The sequence below is a fragment of the Heterocephalus glaber genome, unplaced genomic scaffold (genome assembly GCF_053883595.1).
Source record: "Heterocephalus glaber isolate CG9 unplaced genomic scaffold, H.glaber_assembly_v1.0 deba00000818, whole genome shotgun sequence".
In the NCBI taxonomy this organism is placed as follows: domain Eukaryota; kingdom Metazoa; phylum Chordata; class Mammalia; order Rodentia; family Bathyergidae; genus Heterocephalus; species Heterocephalus glaber.
In genome coordinates this window covers 12,392,419-12,411,796 of record NW_028258164.1, presented here as the reverse complement: position 1 = coordinate 12,411,796, position 19,378 = coordinate 12,392,419, and the positions used below count along the sequence as shown (strand labels likewise).

Genomic DNA, 19,378 nt, shown 5'->3' with positions numbered 1-19,378 from the left:
TATTGTCTTAATAGTTTTTTCTTATATTGATTCGAGGTGGGATTCTCAACATCTTCATTAGTATTCTCAAGAATTTTTTTTTAAGTAAAAGAACCTTCATGACCAGATCTGATAACTTTTCAAAAGCCTCTCTAATCACTTCTTTCCCTAAAGAGATAGTTAACATGTGAGTTCAGCCTTTGGTGGCAGTGGCTTCTGTGAGCCAGGAAGAGGGCTGTTTGTCCACCTTCTGGGCTGATTAGATCACCCTCTCCAGCTCTGAGCCACATTAGTTTCTGGGTGCAGCATGCTTCCCAGGCTCTTCTAGTGGCACCCGAAGAAACTCCAGAGAACACATGAGCCCCTAGAAAACTTATTTCTATGTAAACTTTTACAAATCTTTAGCAGATTCTCAGGCAAGCTAGCAGGAGTGAGCTTGGTTCTCTTGCCTGCATATGGACAGCCACGAGGCAACTGAGGGGGACTCTGGCTTCCTGGGTTCTGCATCACATCCTATCTCTTGTGAGCCCTGGTCCATTGCCAGTCACTTGAGCTTCTTAATCTCTGTTTTCTTGCCTGTGAAATGGGGTCAATAGTACCAGCTGCTTCCAGCTCATAAGGTTGAGAGTATCAGTGTATGAAGGTATTGGCTATGTGTGAAAGTATTTTGAGCACTGCATTGCAGGACTGCAAGGCTCACACCCAAGTCCAGAGATATCCTCTTGGCTTGAAGAAGATCCCTGGAACCCTTTACAATGGAACACTTCCTGCGTACAGGAACGGGAGACCCAGAGTCCCCCGCCCATCAGTGATTCACATCTATGGACATATATGGCTGCCCTATGAGTCCATAATTGAATTTCTTTTTAATTTACTGCTAAAAACACCCTTCCAACAATTTCTGATGAAACTTTGCATGTGCCCTAGATGATGCTTTTCATAGCACTTAGTATGAGTGTGGGGCTGCGGCCATGTAACATTACCAATGTTGGCATTAGCATTTCTACAGGTAGCACTTTTTACTGCGTCTTCTTCAGTGGTCGTTTTTTCTCTTCATGGGGTAGAAAGAGGGTTCCATCTCTCTTAGTATATCTGGTTAACATTACATTCTCTTTCTGGGGATACACACTCTCTGCTCCTCCTCCGTAATTAAAAATCCCTCCCCATCCTTTTGTCTGTCATGTGTCTGTCAAGGCCTTGCAGTTACAGCACTGAATAACTATATTTTTTACTGTTATTTTGGGGCATTGGTATGAACAGCCTTTTGTCCACTTATATGTTGGTCAAGATTTCCTCTGCTAGTTTCTGCCCAGCTCCAAGGAGTTACTATCATGTGCAAGAAACCTCTCTCCAACTAGGAACATTTGCATTGAACTGTTATGTGGATGAGAAAGTTATTTGTGTGAAGCTCCTAATTTTTTGTTGTTATAACAGATGATATAACCCTAGCTGATACATAAATTAATACCTTGATACAAGGTGCTGCTCCCACGACAGAAACTTAAAATTTGTAGGTGTCAGGTGGTGCAGAAAAGAAGATTAAAGGCTAGAAAGATGGGGACTGATGGTACAGTGGTCCTTCTCTACTCACAGTTTGGCTTTCTGTGGTTTTAGTTACCTATGCTCAAACAAAGTTGAAAGTAACAAATGGGAAATTCCAGAAACAAACAACTCACAAGTTCGTAACTTGCCCTTCTGAATAATGTGATGAACGCTTGTCCCACCTGAGACCTAAACCATTTCTGTTCAGGGCATCTGTGACCTGCTCAGTAGTCACTTAGTCGCCTTGCTCTCTACCAGAGAGCTCTTCTGGAGATGGTAGTACTGGGGTTGAGTGACCCTTATGTCAGCAGTTCCCAACTTTTCTCACACCAGGGACTGGTTTCATGGAAGACAACTTTCCCATTGGTGTGGGTGGATGGGGGAGGGATCGTTGTGAGATGATTCAAAGGAGCACCAACCTAGATCCCTCAAAGGCACTGCTGACAGTAGGGTTCGCACTCCTGTGAGAATCGACTGCCCCACTGATCTGACAGGAACCGGGGCTCAGGCAGTAATGCAGGCAATGGGGAGTGGCTGGAAATACAGGTAAAGCTTTGCTTTGCTGCCTGGTTTCCAACAGGCCGTAGACTGGAGCTGGTCCTTGGGCCTGAGCTTGGGAACCCCTGCCTTGTTCTGTAGCCTAAGTTTATCCCAATGCCTCTGTCATTCCCCTCGCTTCATCTCACCAGGTGGGGACTAGATCATCTCACACTGTCATAAAAACAGGGAGACAGATCTTTTGCAAATGGGAAGGGGACCAAGAGACGGAGGGAGGGAGGAGGCAGGGAAAGGGAAGGAAGGGGACATAGAAAGATAAGATGCAGTATGTACACATACTAACTTCCTATGATGAATGCAATTATGTATTGCAAACATGTACTAATAAAAATAAGTAAAAAGGTGTGAATATGAATAAAAACAAGGATGAGTACATATCTTGAGAGAAAAGGAGAGATTGCATTTACATTTCATTACTGAATATTATACTTTTTCTGTTTTATTATTGTTGTTGTTAATCTCTTACTGTGTCTAATTTATAAATTATGTATAAAATATGGATTTGTGGGAAAACCCCAGAATATACAGGGCTTGGTACTACCGGTGGTTTCAGGCATCCACTTAGTCCTCATGGCTAAGTGAGGACCACTGTGTGCAATAAAGTATTTTATAAACTGTCATTCATGTCCCCTGGAAGGTGCCCGTGTACCTGCAGCTTGAGATGGAATGGTCATGGGTGCACTCGCTTCTTGCTGCCTATGTCAAAGAAGAGATGAATTCAGGAACGGATTGACCAGATTCCAAATAAATAAAAATGAAAGAATAGAGCGGAGTCCAGAAATGTAGGGCCCTACACCAGAGAGTAAGAAATTAAACCGCAAAAACCTTTGATCAACAAATGTGCAGTAAGACTTCTCAGTTCAGTGGCTGTCTTAGCCCAGGGAGTAAAGTTCAATCAAAGGTCTTTTCTTCCCACCCAAGGCATTGTGCCAGGTGGGCTTAATGTAGCTACCATGTGCTTAAGGGAAAGGCGTGGGCACCTAGAAGCAAATGACTAGGTAGGTCCTTGATGCAGGTCTAGGGAAGAGCTTACAGGCACCTGAAACTGGAAGAAAATAGTGCAGAGGCCAACTCAGGTTCTATTTATTTGTTTATTAATTTGGTACTGAGGGTTGAACCTAGGGGTTCTGAACTGAGCTACAACCTCAGACTTCTTTTGTTTTTTTGAGACAGAGTCTCTCTAAGTTGCTAAGTTGCCCAGGTTGGGGCTCAAACTTATGATCCTCCTGCCTCAGCTTCCCAGAGGGCTGGGATCATAAGCATGCACCCAACTCAGGCTTTGAGGGAATTGTCCTGGCAAAGGAATCACAGATCTGCTTAATAAAGGCTTATGTATATAAATGACCCCTAAAGCAATTTTTACCTTCAGGAAATGGAACCTATAGCTGGATAGCTGCAAGGAACACATTGTTCCCAACGCTGGATTCTGGCCCTGGCAGATCACAGATGAGGAAGTGGTTCCCTGAGGATGAGCTGTGGAGGGCCATGAGAATAATGGACAAGGAGACTCCTACTGCTGAGGGTGGAGTACTGGCGGTTAGAGGGCAGTGGAGGATTCTCGGAGAGCCTACCCAACATGATTTCATTGCTGCTGGAGAGCACAAGAAGTCTACAAATATGTCTAATAGCTGGTAGACTTTTATTGAGTAAGCCTCTGAGATTTCAGGGTTAATTTGTTTCCCTCTTTCTCTACCATTTAGCACATGCTACTTGTTGCTAATGTTTGAACATTTTCTTTGTTGATTTTGGTGATTCATACTTCAATTACCAATTGATGCAACTGTTTTTATACAATTCAGCTGAAATTCTGATAAATCACATGTAAAAATTGTCATCTTTATTTTAAAAAATAGAATTCAGTAATTTTTTAAACACTAGTTTTGAAATTTCCCAATGAAAATAATCAAAGTCCTATTCTTTGTGATATGAGAGTATGAAGACTTAATCATCATTTGTTCCTGACTACCTGGAATTATATTTAAAGTAAGGTCTTCAAGGGGGATTCAACCCAGGGATGTGGGGATGGTTCAACATACGCAAATCAATAAATGTAATACACTATATCAATAGAGCCAAGGATAAAAACCATATGATCATCTCAATAGATGCAGAAAAAGCATTTGACAAAATCCAACAAGCATTTATGATAAAAACCCTACAAAAATTGGAATAGATGGTCTCTACCGCAACCTGATAAAAGCCATCTATGAAAAACCAAAAGCCAATAGCATACTAAATGGTCAAAAACTGAAATCCTTCACACTAAAATCAGGAACAAGACAGGATGTCCACCTTCACCACTCCTGTTCAATATAGTTTTGGAAACATTAGCCACAGCAATTAGACAAGAGAAAGAAATGAAAGGAATAAAGATAGGAAATGAAGAAGTCAAATTGTTATTATTTGCAGATGACATGATACTCTATATAGAAGACCCCAAGAACTCCACAAAAAGTCTTCTAGACTTAATAACCAAATTCAGTAAAGTAGCTTGATACAAGGTCAACACACAAAAATCAATAGTTTTCCTGTACACAGATGCACTGTTCTGAACAACAGACTCACTGAGAGAAATAGGGCAAATAATTCCTTTCACAATAACATCCAAAAAACTGAAATACCTAGGAATCAACCTAACAAAAGAAATTAAAGACCTCTTCTCTGAAAACTATAGCATTCTAAAAAAGAGAGATTGAAGATGATATCAGAAAATGGACAGACATCCCTTGCTCCTGGGTAGGAAGGATCAACATAGTGAAAATGGCCATACTTCCAAAACTGCTATATAGATTCAATGCAATTCCAATTGAAATCCCAGCAGCATACTTCACGGACCTTGAGAAAACAATCCAAAAATTCATTTGGAACAAGAAGAGACCCAGAATAGCAAAAGCAATTCTAGGTAACAAAGACATGGCAGGGGGTAAAACAATCCCCAACTTGAAACTATACTACAAAGCTACTGTGATAAAAACAGCATGGTACTGGCAAAGAAACAGACCTGAGGACCAGTGGAACAGATCAGAAGATGCACAAACAACTCCAGACATACTCAGCCACCTCATCTTTGACAAAGAAGCCAAACATCCTCACTGGTGGAGAGATAGTCTCTTTAATAAATGGTGCTGGAAAACTTGGGTTTCAACTTGCCAAAGATTAAAACTAGACCTATATCCCTCACTATGCCCTCAACTAAAATCGAAATGGATTAAATATCTAAATATTAAAACAGAAATGCTGAACTGGCTGGAACAGAGGTTAGGTAGAACTCTTGAAGCCATTGGTGTAGGAAAAGATTTTATGAACAAAGCCTCAGTTGCCCATGAACTAGCACAAACAATCAACAAGTGGGATCTCTTCTTATTAAAAAGCTTCTGCACAGCAAGAGAAACCACCAGCAGTGTGAAGAGACAACCCACAATGTGGGAAAAAATTTTCAAATGCTGTTCCTCAGACAAAGGTCTACTATCTTGAATCTATAAAGAACTTAAAAAAAAAAATCAGACCTCCCTTATTTAAAGACCCAATCCACAAATGGGCATCTGAAATGAACAGACATTTCTCAGACAAAGAAGTAGAAACAGCAAAAAAACATATGAAAAAATGTTCAACATCACTGGTCATTCGAGAGATGCAAATGAAAACAATGCTGAGATTCCACCTCACTCCAGAAAGAATGGCTGCAATCATGAAATCAGCCAATAACAAATGCTGGAAGGGCTTTGGGGTAAGAAGAACACTGCTCCACTGCTGGTGGGAGTGTAGACTGGTGCAACCGTTGTGGAAATCAGTATGGAGATACCTCAAAGAAGTAGGACTGGAAGTCCCATTTGACCCAGCTATTCCCCTGCTGGGTATGTTACCCAAAGAATTAAAAGAATCATACCACAGTGATATATGTACATCCATGTTCATAGCAGCACAGTTCATGATAGCTCAAACTTGGAAACAGCCCAAATGCCCATCAACTGGAGACTGGATAAAGAAAATGTGGTATTTAAAAATAAAATAGAGTACTACTCAGCCATAAAAAATGAAAAATTAGAGACATTTATACTTAAATGGATGCACATTGAGGCCATATTCTTAAGTGAAATAAATAGGACACACATGTGTAAATACAGAATAGTTTCTCTTGTGTGGGAAACTGAAAGTGTAAATAAGGACTAAACAGTATAATAGATACTGTGAAATAGAAAGAAAAGGTGCAAAGGGGAAGGGGAAGTGGGAGGGGTAGGGGAAAGGAAAGAAGGGAAAGGAATTAATGCCAGAAAAAGAAAAAATGGAAACAAAGCCTTTGTAGATAGGGAGGGATGGAGGGGTTGAAGGGAGGGCAGGGGAAGGGGGAAAAATAAGAACCAAGAGAGATTATGTAAAGGTGCAAATTTCCAATGATGAATGTCACTATATTGTATACCTAAAATGTACCAATAAAATAAAATAAAATAAATAAAGTAAGGTCTTATTTTGCTTGCAGGAAATCTGTTAACCTCTTCTTGGTGAAGACAGGGCGGCTCCCCAGTGAGATGACAGAGCCGAAGACAAATCCGTGCCATCTGTTCCATTGATTTTTAGAGAATATGGATTTTAAGTATCTGTGCCAGAGAATCTATCCCTGAGCTCTCTGTGTCTAGCTTCCATCAGAACTCAAAAATATGGGGTAACTATGGGTAAAGAACAAGGAGTTCATTCATTTTTGTTTTCTAGCTAGTTTGATCCTGGGATCAGGCCAGAATACCAGAAAGCTGCCTCAACTCCACTGCCTATCTCCCGTCCTACCCACTCCCCACGAACTGCTCAGGCAGAATTGTGTTTTGAAGATTTGCTTGGCTTTCCCAAGGAGATGCAACATCAAACAGCCGTGTAAAAGTCACAGGACAGAAGCACCGTCTCCTGCTTTTCTAGTGGCTCACTGTGCAACATGAGGGAAAATGGACCTTCCACTGTCCCTGCAGTAAAAAATATCTGAAGAACTATAACCCAATGTCCGAATCTGTAATGTTTGGATGGTGGGTACATACGTATATTTTAGTATGCTCTATGCTTTTGAATACTTTTGGATTATAACAACAACAATAATGGAAACATATTATTGCCAGCCAGAGGGATCTGCTTTCAAACTTCTGTGAACATCCTTCTAAACATTTCATTATTCAGTAATAGTCAAGGGCATATAAAGAGTTAGGAGTGTGACAGACTTGGGTTCAACTCTGCTTTTGTTACTCACTGCTTTTTAACTTTGAGTGAGTTACAGCACTGTTTCTGAACTTTGGTCTCAATATCTCTAAAAATGGAGATGATAATGGCACATATCCGAGGAGATTTTTGTGAGGATGAAATGAGAATATGCTTGGCACAGTGTCTAGAACCTAGGAAGTACCCACGCACAGGTGCGTTGTTACCGTGTATGTGATGGTGCATACATGCACCATGCCATGGGTATTTTTTATGACAATACATATAGCCCATGATATGAAAAAAGAGAATTATATAGTAACAGAAGTTTCAACACTCTGTGGGAATTGGTATATTTTATCCTTATGGCATGGGTACTTCTGGCTATCAGAAATTCAAAGCCAAATCTATCCAAGTGAGTAAGACATTATGACCTAAACAATAACGTGTTGTTTCCCTCTTGTCTTGGGCTATGCTTTTCATGATGTTATGGTTTAGATCTTGGGTGTCCTTTCAAATCCTCATGTGTCTGGAAGGTGAATGGATCACATCAGTGAATGTACTCATCAGTGGATCGATTGGTCACTATGGGCATGACCTACAAGGAAGCATCTCCCTCCCAGCTCCCTCCTTCTCTCTCTGCTTTCTGACTGCTATGAGCAGCTTTCTTCTGTCCAGACCCTTCCACCACGCTGTTTCTGCCTTGGAGCTTCAGACCATGGACTGAAACTTTTGCAACTGTGAGTCAAAATAAACTTGTCCTGCTTTAAGTTGTGGTGTCAGGTATTTTGTCTCAGTGATGAGGAAAGTGACTAAAACACATTCCCACTTTCATTCTCTGCATTCCCTCTAAAACCCCTTGGATCTCTTGTACAATATAGCGGGGAAGAAAGAAAAGAAAGAAATAGGGAGGAACTCACCATGGATGGCAGAAAAGGAGGAAAGAAAGCAGTAAGGATCAATCACACAACACACAGACATTGCTGCCTGTAACATTCCGCTGTGGATTCTTGCTAATTGGCCTGATCTCCTGCTGCATACAGGATTTGTTCAGGTCCTCTCTGCTGCTTGAGATTTGTTTACATTTTGACTGGCATTCAGCCTTAAGCTATGATCACTGATGCCACAGTGAGCTTCATAAATGACGCCACTTGAGGGCTGTCCTGGGTCCTCACTCACTTTGGTGTGTGATACAGGCGGGCACCAGCTCTTCATTATCTTTGTGGAGATTGGGTACTTTATTTTTTGGCAGCAAATGTTTCATCCAAGGTCAATTTCCCTCAAGTGCTCAGCACCATTTCAGACGATGTGCTCAGGGAATGCAAATTAATTTGATGTTAGCTTGAGCCAAACCCAGATAGGAAAGTAAACCTGATTTTAAAAACACCATAAACACTGATAAACATCAGCGCAATTATATGATGTTGGAGCATTTATGAGTGAATAAAGTTCATCTCAATTCCATAGTACTGTCAAACTCATCTCTGAATTAGCCTTATTTTTGTTTGTTGAGTATGTAAATTTTAATTGGAAATTATGTAAGTATCTTTGCCATTATAACTGGGGGCTTTCAGAAGAGGCTGAGGACATATCTACATTTTATGTTTTTGTTTGATTATAAAAATAGAGCACATGCTTATCCTGAGAAATGATGAAATACAGAAAGCTCTAGGGGAAACAGAACCATTCATAATCCCTTTACTCAGAAATAATTACTACTAATGTTTCATTATATCTCTTCCCACACATTGTTAAGGTTGTAGAAGTTCTCAAGATGAATTTGTAGATTGTTTTAAGAAAAAAAAATCAGTGTTTTGGAGTTCTGAAGGAATTCTTGGGATTACTGTGGAGTTTTGCACGGCCTCTCTGGCTGAGAGAAAGCCGAGCGTGCGGCTGTGGGGAGGGAGTCTTGGGGTCCACATTTGCACGAGGAGGAGCACTGTCTTTTCTTTCTCCACCACCTTCTACCTTATTGCCTTCAGTTCTAGGACAGAGCAGGGCTGTTGGGAAGACACTGGCCTGGCTGGGACAGGCTGGGCTAAAAAAGACCTGGGCTCCCTGGACAGGAAGTCTTTCCCAGGGCATAGAGGCTTCCTTCTTAGCGCCCCCCCCCGCCCCGTGGACTCAGTGCAATTTCATTACTTGTAGAAGACAGAGGAAGGCAGGGCTTCCCAGCACCTGGGAACTCAGTTACTACACAGAATTCCTTGCTGTTTGGAGGATGTGACTGTTAATCCTGTTCTGTCATCCTCGTTGGATTAAGAAATGCCTAGTAGATTAGCACAGCAGCTCCTGGGTGCATCTGGGTGGGTCATGGAGGCATGGCTTTGGGTATTGTAGCTGGTGTCTGGTCTGTTCATCTTTGACACTCTTCTCCTAGTCTGCTTCCTGGATACAAGCTTCACTCTGCCACCTCTTTCTGCCATGATGTTCTTGCTTTGGAGCCAGCCTACCATGAACTGAATCTCCTTAAAACTGTGAATTAAATGAAATCTCTTCTCCTTTTGGTGTTAGGTGTTGTGTCCCAGCCACAAACAGCAAAGGTGACTATTACAGAGGGTTCCCCATGTCTGTCTTACCCAATTCAGAGCATGGTGCATACAGAGTTTCCATACCCACAATCTCCCCTCCTTTCAGGGGACTTGTGATCTGTTCTCTTGAAGAAGATTCACTGAACTCCCCATTTTAATCATTGGATCTAATTATGGACTATTGGTTAAGGTTTCCTTTTTCTTCTAACAGCATGAGCACATGACCAATGAGCTTTCACCAATTCTTTGGGATTTGAAAATGAAAATAAAGAAAGTAGGAGCTTTTCTTCTGGTAGCAACATTGGGAAGGCGTGATCCCAGGTGAAAGATGCAGCTTTCAATAAGAAGTAGTTAAACTGGGCCTGGGAGAGATGTAGAAAAGCAGAGAGAGGAGAAAGAATGGAGCAGGTGGTAAGAAAGGGGGGGAGGTAGTCATGGAAGGAGGGGAGAGATAAAGAGAGGAGATTGGCCCAGTGGTTTTCTAATCCATAGTTTTAATCTTCTATGATCTCTGGGTTATCTTTCCAAGTTCTATTTTTGTCTTTCCAATTCTATGATCTACCCTAGAAATTTTTCCTAACAAGTTAGTTCTGGACTCATCTTTTTCTTTTTGTTATTTGCGGCCAAGAGAACCCTGAGCAAGAATCAGACTTCCTCCCTGCCTGCCCACTTCCCAGGCCTCTGGCTTCTCTGCAGTTCTCTGGCTTTTTGGACTTTGTGATCTCTGGCTTTCAGTTCCTCAAAAGCTCCACACTAGCTCCACCCATCTTTTTATCCAGGCCAATCTTGAATTCCCTGTGGCAGAGAGTGAGGGTTAACCCCACAAGAGCCTGTGGCTGTGGTAGGTCTCTTCTATTCTGTCTTCAATGCTAATCATTCACATCTTTTTAACTTTTAATATTCTTTTGCAATGGCAAAATGGCAAGACAAGCCACTTTCCTTAAAGGCGGTGACAGGTGGTTTAAAATAAGAGAATGTCTAATTAAATGCCAATGAACATGTTGTCCCTAAAATGGCATAAAACCATCGGTCTTTGGGACTCTCTGGCTTTTCTGAATAAAACTTGAACCATGGTTAAAGATAGACTGGAATAAACCATGTGCAGTACCCAAGGCATGCCCGGCACTGTGCTAGGCTCAGGGACCCCTTCAGGCACTATGAAACAACCTTATTTATGTCACGTTTGAGAGATGCCATACAAGTTGTAATAGCATGTTGTCATTCTCCTTAAAATGCCCTCTAGCATTTATTGCTAAAGGCCAGGCACAAACTCCATATCAAGTTATGAATTTGACATCCACCGGCTCTCAAAAGAGGCAGGAGTTTTGCTTTCTCTTTGCAACCCAAACTGCCCCCCAGCAACTAGCTGCATGCGAATGAGGTTGGAAGGGCTGCGGAGCTCCCGCCGAATGACATCCCACTCTACTGACAAAGCAGCGCCATCCTGCTGTCCCTTGCCCTGACAGGTATCTATTTGGAACTCCCTCCAGAGAAGATAGTGACAGCTCCCCCTTGATCTTCTGGCTCAGGCCCCAGGGAGACCTTCTGATGCTATGTTTTATTCATGGTGTCTCCCAAGCTGGTTTCTCCATTGTAAAAGTCAGTGGTGGGGGTAGGGGCAATAAATGAACCCAAAGTAAAATTTGAGTGTCACAATAAAGCCATCCTTGTGTGTGCTAAAAGCTGACAGCCAGAATCTGAGATTCCGGAAAAGACTGTTTCAGGGATTTTTAAGGCAGAGCCTCTGCCGAGAAAAAAAAATATATAGTTATTTATATTGTGTTGGAGTCATGGAAGAAGTAGGTCAGAGAAGCTGAAATACACTGTGCTGGGAAACATGATGAGGCTCAGACGTCTGTGAGTGTGGTCGGGAAACATGGGGCGATGGAGCAAAGAGATAGCCCGATAGATACTAAAATGACAGAGACATCTAAAAGTAGGAAAGCCAGAAAGAATGTATGGAGTAAATATTTATTCTACTTCGCCCCCCTCCCGGTTTCTTTACCATCAATTGCCTTCCCTGTAAGAATTAGAATCATCCCTCCATATCCCTGGACTCTGCATCCTCAGACTGAACCAACCACAGTCTGACAATACTCAAAAATAGAATTGCATGTGTACTGTGCATGTACAGACATTTTTTTCTTGTCACTATTTCCTAAACAATATAGTATTGCAACTATTTACATAGCATGTACATTGTGTTAAGTGTTATCAGGAATTTGGAGATAATCTAAAGTGTCTGGAAGGATGTGTGTAGGTTATATACAAATATCACACTGTATTTTATAAGGGATTGGATTATCCTGAGATTTTAGTATTCATGGGAACCAATCTTCCATGAATACCACAGACTGACTATATACTAGGTATGATCAAAATCTATGGTGAGTATTTGAATTTAAAACATTTCTTACAGTAAAAGACACACTGTAATTAATGTCCCTCAAAATACTCCCTCTCTCTTTGAATCCACTTATCCCACCATTCTTGTCACTTTCTGAAGTAGTTTTGGAAGTCTTGTTTTGTTTCTTTCGGAGTGTGATCCAAAATATGATGAATGCTATTGCCACGTGCCATTCAACAGAAAGGCAGAGTCCTGAACAATAGAGTATGTCTTCATCCACCCTATTCACCAGATATGGCACTGTGTGACTCCTGGCTCCTGCCCAGAGTCAAGATGACCATGAAAGTAAAGATTTTGAATCAATTCTGGACATCGAGGCAGCCACAACAGTGCAATTAAAGACACTTATAAAAGAGGACTTCCAGAACTGTTTCAGAAAGTGGCAAGAATGATGGAATAAGTGTGTTTGAAGTGAGGGGGAGTTTTGAAGGGGAATAATGGCAATGTATCTTTTATTGTAATGCACTTTAGAAATATAAACATTCACTGTACATTTCAATCACACCTGGAATATATTTAAGCACGTATAGTATAAAGTATACTTATTCTTTCTTCTACCGGCCCCCTCACCCTGAAGTAAACCAATGGCTAAGCATTTCAGGGCATAGAGACTATAACCTTACATTATTCTTGCATGTATAAACTTCAGTGCACATACCTTGAGAATTATGGTCTTCTCATGACGGGTTATGTTGACACTGTGGGGCTGCCCATTGGCCATGTTCCTGTGGTCCACATCGATATTGTATGGCTCTTTGGTGCCTCCCAGGCTGTACCGAATCTGCAAGTTTCCTACATGAGAAAAGGAAAGAAACCCAATGATTTCTTTGCTCCATGTTTCCTTCCAATATCACATCCTCCACTCCTGCAGCTCGGTTTTCCTTAAACTCTGCTTCCTCCTCCTCTGACCATTGGTAGTAGTACAGTTTTGAGTTGGGGTGCACTACCTAGAGGCCCACTGATCCATCAGGGTTAACAACAACAGGCTCACATGTATTCACAACCCACCAGCCATGAACTTCAAGCACCATGATCACAAAGTTGAAACAGCAAATAGTATAAATGTTCCAAGTTGGGACCTTTCCTGGAAACACAGAACGAGAACATAGACGATACAGGACTGCAGAGACTCTTTCTGGTCCCACACAATGCTGTGTGAAATGAAAAATAAATGCAGAGTGCAGAGATGGGCTCACTCTATCAGTAAAGTGTGACATCCAGCATATAAAAGAATCATGAGGTTCCAATATTAAAAATAAGCATAATTTGCAAAAGATAAATGCATGGGATTTTGAGTGGCCTCACTGAGACCAGAAAACAAAGTAATGAATTTTATTGTAAGTTAGAGATGAACCAAAATGCAAATTGAAGGCAAAGATGCATGTTCCAGGTCCCCTAGTTCTTTCAAAGATAATTCACTTTGGTTCCTCAACTTTCTTTGTTTTCTCCTTGCTTCTTCCCAACAATGACAACTAATAACCAAAACAGTCTAATATAATTTGACATTCGAGATCCTGCTTTCAGTTAATCCACATAGAACCCATCGCTTTATTTCTTATTTATGATTTTTCAAAGTCATCAATTTTTATCTCATATTTTACTCAAATTGAGATTTTTGTGTTGTTAATAGTGTCTGACATCTCAGAACTTAAAAAAATGAAGCCACCAATCCAGCAAGAGTTTGACCAATTGTAAATCTCCTGATGGATTCTTTGCTGTCTCTTTCATTTTCCTTCTGGAAAAACAAAATGGATAATTCTGATTTTTAAGTTATTGGCTAACACAAGATGATCACAACTGAGAAACAAACAAAAAGAAAAGAGGAAAGTAAAAGAAAGTCCACTTGAAATCCCACCGTCCAGGGATAACTGAACATCTCGGCAGCCTCTCCCACCAGACACTCTTCATGTAAACGCCCACACAGACATGCGTGCATAAATAAACGCGAGTCTTCCTAAATGTTGCTTTCCTTATTTAGGCCCTCTTAGCCTTGCACACACCATCTAAAATGTAGCACCACGTTCCTGGGTTTGAGAAAAACATTTGTTAGGAAATTCAAGAATTAATTACTTTTCCTATTTTTGCTTTCTGAACCAAATTCAATAAACCTTCACTAGTTCTGAGTTCTAGCTTATCATTTTATCTTCACTTTCTTTGCTTATAGCCTTTCTACCAAGCACTGTTGACTTTCGTCTCCTGACGTCTCTGATCCCCCATTCTTCTCCATCCCCCTCACCGGAGATGTGTACCCTTGCTCTGTCCGGGGCCTTCCCCATTTGTCATGTACCCTATGGTCACTGCCGTCTTCTGAGTCCCCTGGCTGGGCCCCTATGACCTCTGCAGGGGGATGTGACACAGAAGTGAGGCTCTCTCCTGGTCTACACCTGGCCTCCAGCACACACTCTTTGGGTTTTCCCTCTGATCTTTCCCCCATCTTTCTGAACACCTTACTCTTGAAGACCCCAGGGCCCAGTCTTTGGCCACCTTCTCTTCTGTCTTCTGGCCACCTCCGTGCTTGTCTTATTCAATCTCAGGTTTTGATCAAGGTGCACATCAGACCCCAAACTTGTCAAACTTCTCTCCTGACTCATTCCACAAACTGTCTGCTCCATATTTTTGCTTGGATGTCTCATTGACACCTCAAACACAGCACATGCAACTTAACATCCATCTTCTATCCCCAAAAGTATTCTAGCACAGTTTTGTGCATTTTGGTTAATGGCCACTTCATGCTTCATGCTTGCCAAAAACCCTTCACTCCCCCTTGCTCCTTTCCTATGTCCCATAGACGATCTTAGCAAATCCTGTCTGGATCTTCCGAATAGACACTGAATTTGCCACTTTGAATACTTCCATGCTGAGCCCTGGACCAAGTCACCCTGCCTTTTGCCTGGACTATTGTAATAGCCTCCACACTGACCTCTTTGCTTCTACTCTGACTCCCTTTCCTGCTGCCCTAATTGGTTCTCTGCCCTCTCACACACACTCTCCAGATGGTGGTCAGAGTGATCCTCTTCTCAGAATCTTCTAATGGCTTTCTAGCTCACTCCAAGTAAAAGGCTTTAAAGCCCTTATAATGCTTCCCGTGCCTGTGTGAACTTTCTCTATCATCTCTGATCTAATCCCTTATTTCTCACCTCATTGGCCAACTCTTCACCAGTCCTCATTGGACTCTGGCTGTTTCCCTAGAAGCTTAGCAAGTCCCTGCCTCAGGATTTTTGCACTTGCTGATTCTTGTCTCTTGGACACTCATTCCCCAGTTATCTGCATGGATGACTTTCACACCTTCAGATATTTGCTCTTCTGTTATCTTCTCAGTGATTATTTTTCTGTGACTTCCTCAAAGAAATGGAATTTACTCACTCCTTTTCCTTGGTCAAGCCTTCCCTTTTCTGTCTTATATTTTCCAAACAACTGTTCTCACCATACAACATACTATACATTGTATTTAGTAAGTTTGCCTGGCCACCTTCTTTTGTTTAACTATAAACTCCATAAGAGCAAGAATTTTTGTTTCTATTCCTTATGACTTTTTACCCAGTGGCAGGAATAGTGGTTCTCAATGAATATTTGTTAAATAAATTCATGACTGGTCCCCCTGCTTCTATGCTTTCTTCCTTTCCAATGTTTTCCTTGCAAAGCAGAGGAACCTTTAAAAAATGCATAACTATTATTTCACTGGTTCATTTAAAATCTTTCAAAGCCTTGCAATTGTGCCCAGGATGGAGACATCCATTCTTTTTTTTTTGTACTGGGGATCGAACTCGGGTCCTTGCGCTTGCGCAGCAGGCATTGAAACCACTGAGCTAAATCCCTGGCCGGAGACATCCATTCTTAATACAGCTCATGAGGTCCTGCCTCCTTTGAGTTCCATTTGCTACTTTATTTTCAAATCATGCTCTCTCCTCTCGCTTTTAAAGTCCAAGAGAGCTTGGACTTCTCTGATTCCTAGAAAATCCCATCCTCCTACCACAGGGCCTTGGAAGATGCAGCTTCCTTTCCCTGAGCTGCTCGTCTCCCCATCCCTCAGCATTTCCTAGATTCTTTTCCTTTACTCCCTTCGCACAAAAGTAATCTCTGTTTGTGAGTGAAGGAGATGATTAGGCACATATTTGGCAACATAGAGCACAAACAAGTTGGCTGTTTTAAGTTTTGACTTCTGTTGCTTGGACATTATCTAAAAGCAGTCAGTTTTCTTAAATCTACAGCTGCACTGAGTCAGTCTTCACTTACTCATTTTTTCACTTATTAATTTATTGAGTTTTTAGGCAAAGTACAGCTTTTCTCAAGGTCTGAAAATGAGCTTTTTGTTACAGATGCGAAGTCCACTTTTCATGTGGACAACCATCCTCAATCCCCGATCACGGGCTGGGTGCTGTGTGTGAGTCTGAGCCCAAAAGTACACAGAAGAAGGCTCTGAGCCTGGGCGCCGGAGGTCTGAGGAGCTGGACATTATGCAAAACCTGGCCTTTTCCTTCCCAACTGTCTCCGCCAGTGGTCCCTTTATCTTCTCCAGCTCTGTTAAAATCAGCATTAAGTTGTTTTCATTACTTTTCTCTTTTCTGGTTCTCTTGGTTTTGTAAGTTTGATTTAAAATTCCTCTAAGTGCTTCACTTAATGGTAATAGAAATCATTTGCTTTGAGGAGAAAAAGATGAGCTGGAACTTTAAATTTATATATAGTGAATATCTATGAACAATAATGGCAATATTCTTGAATAATAAAATCTAAGTGATATATTTATTCTTTTCAAATCATAGCAGAGGAGGACCCCGGAATGATGGTAAAGAGAATGTTAATATTTACCCATTAAAGTAAAATATTATTCAAGTGGAGAGATACTTCACTTCTTCTATCTTGTGTTCATCTCCCAAGTGAATTAAAGCTGTTATATGGGACTTCTTTTTTATTGGCTGCAGCAAATAACATGCTTAACAGATTTATTCTTCCCTGGTCATCATCATTATCATCAGCAAACACTTACAGGGCACCCACTGTAGGCGGGAGATGTAGTGCCAGGAGCTTTTCATCTCACTGGAAGACAGGGCATGTTTATAACAGAGACATAACAACACAGTATATTAAATGCCAAACAAATGGCATTGAAAATAAGCATGATTGGAGTGTAAAGGCAGCCCCTGAAAGGAGGTGAGACTTGATCTGGCTTAGAATGAAAAGCAGAGGGAGAGAGAGATGTGTGGGGGAGCATCATGGGCATGGCAGTGGGCACAGATGGCCACATTGTGCCCGGGGAGCATGGGTTTCTTGCAAATGAAGAGGCGGGAAAAACATGGATTTGATTGGTGGACTCTGGTAGTAATAACTGCTAGCTCTTATCATTGGCCATTACATGTACACACTATGTAGCACTTTAGATTTATTTGATTTTCAAAATAATCTAATGCAGGAGACACTGTTTTGCAAATCAAGAATCTTAGGCATGGAGCTCTTAACTGTCTGGAGCTTTTGGCAAAAGGTAGAGGCAGAATTAAAATCCAGATATCCAGGCTTTTTTCTACCACCAGGCTGGTGGGTCATGATTGGAAGCTTGTGGAACCAGGGACTTCTCCTGGTTTTACTGTGGGTTACCATTATGTGTTTACTAGGGGCCTCACAGGATGTCCCTGTTAAACATTACCCATAAAGGAGGACAGATCTGGCCATGGCAGGGTATGGGGAGGATGAAGCCATAAGCAGAGAGATGGGCTGGGGCAGGGCTTCCCAACAGGCAATGGTCCAGGCAAGGTCCCCATAGTCCAGCGATCTGTGGGAGGCAGGGTGGCCAGCGTCTCTGGAGGAGGGGATGCCTCCAATCATCACCCCATCCAGGAACTTGTGCCACTCAACAGTGATGAATATTTCTTATGGTGTCACTACATGAAAGATACTGGGAAACACTGAATTAGAAAGTGTTTGCATTGAAGAGTTGTGACGGGGGCAGATGGGCACGATGGCAGTTGAATCCACCAGGCTTGTTTGCCTGAATGGCTGGCAATAGGGGAGGACAGACTGTTATGAATGAGGTTTAAGTGGCTGCAAGGCAAAGGTGAAGGTGGCTGTCAGAAGGAGGATGCAATCAGTAGCTGCTCTGGGATACACCCACCGGTGCCTTCAATGTGTGAAGTTTGCAGGATGCCAGAGTATTTAAAGCCTTTTAATGTTTTTTTCTTCAAATGAATTTCTCAAATTTATTTCTAACTTTGAATTTCAATTAATAAAAAAGGCAATATTTGGATAGTGAAAAGGCCAAAGTTTCACCAGCAGACAATGTGCAAGTCGTTTAACTCCTCATAGGAAAGGCATAAGAACAGGTACTGCCTTCTAGCATCGTGTGGTTCAGGGGAATCAGTGCATGTGGGACACTTAGGAGAGTCTTGGGCTGGACAGGAACGTCATGGAACGGTGCTCACCACTGTGGAAACCATTGATCGAAGCCCTGGCACACCAAGAATGTCCTCAACCCCAAGCACATGTGCATGCAATGGCGGACGCGGACACCAAAAACGCGGTTATCAAATACAGCTTGGCCTACATTTAATGCGGCAGTGATTTAGGGCCAGGTAATGCAGTACTTAAAAGCCCAGGTGAGTCAAATCCTTGACAGCCTCTCTTCCCAGGGAGGCATGTGAGAAGAAACCATGCTCTATGTGCCCACTGGAAGGCTGGTACACATGGGTAGAAAACATACATAGATTAAAATCTATTCATTGATCCAGGACAAATACGCTGGTAAACTCCGAAGAGCAGGACTTGTATACGTTTGTCTCTTGCACTCTTTCTGATTTTACCTATTTTTTTCTGATTAGAAAAGTGACATTTGATCAGTATGAGCACCTGACATGTGTAGAAGAGTATCACTCAGTAGAAACAAATCATCCACAATCCAATCAGATACTTTATGCTCATATTAGTGGTTTTCCCTCCATCCATATGTGTTTTACAGAGTTAGGCTGATATTATAGATTCAAGGCTGTACCTTGTTTTTTGGGGTTTTATTTTGGTTTAGGTTTATATTATATAAAAATTGTCTATGTCATTAGTCTTCATAAATATTTTGAATGGATAAGTATTATTCCATTAAAATATAGCTAACTTAAAAAACATTTTACTAGAGTTGAAATTCCAGGGTCATTTGCAACTATTGTTTTCATAAATAACACTATGATGTACATAGTGACTTCATGGT

At 41.6% G+C, this 19,378-nt stretch overlaps 1 protein-coding gene across 2 annotated transcripts in view; it reads right to left on the bottom strand.

Annotated features, from left to right (window-relative positions):
* The window catches only part of Cntnap2 (contactin associated protein 2), a 2,081,788-nt gene that overhangs the window by 137,099 nt on the left and 1,925,311 nt on the right, over positions 1 to 19,378 (bottom strand). For both annotated transcript variants that reach the window (XM_004860475.3, XM_087207768.1), the window contains one exon: positions 12,851 to 12,984. In XM_004860475.3, the coding sequence (XP_004860532.1) occupies positions 12,851 to 12,984 (134 nt within the window). The remainder of the gene's footprint in view (positions 1 to 12,850; positions 12,985 to 19,378) is intronic.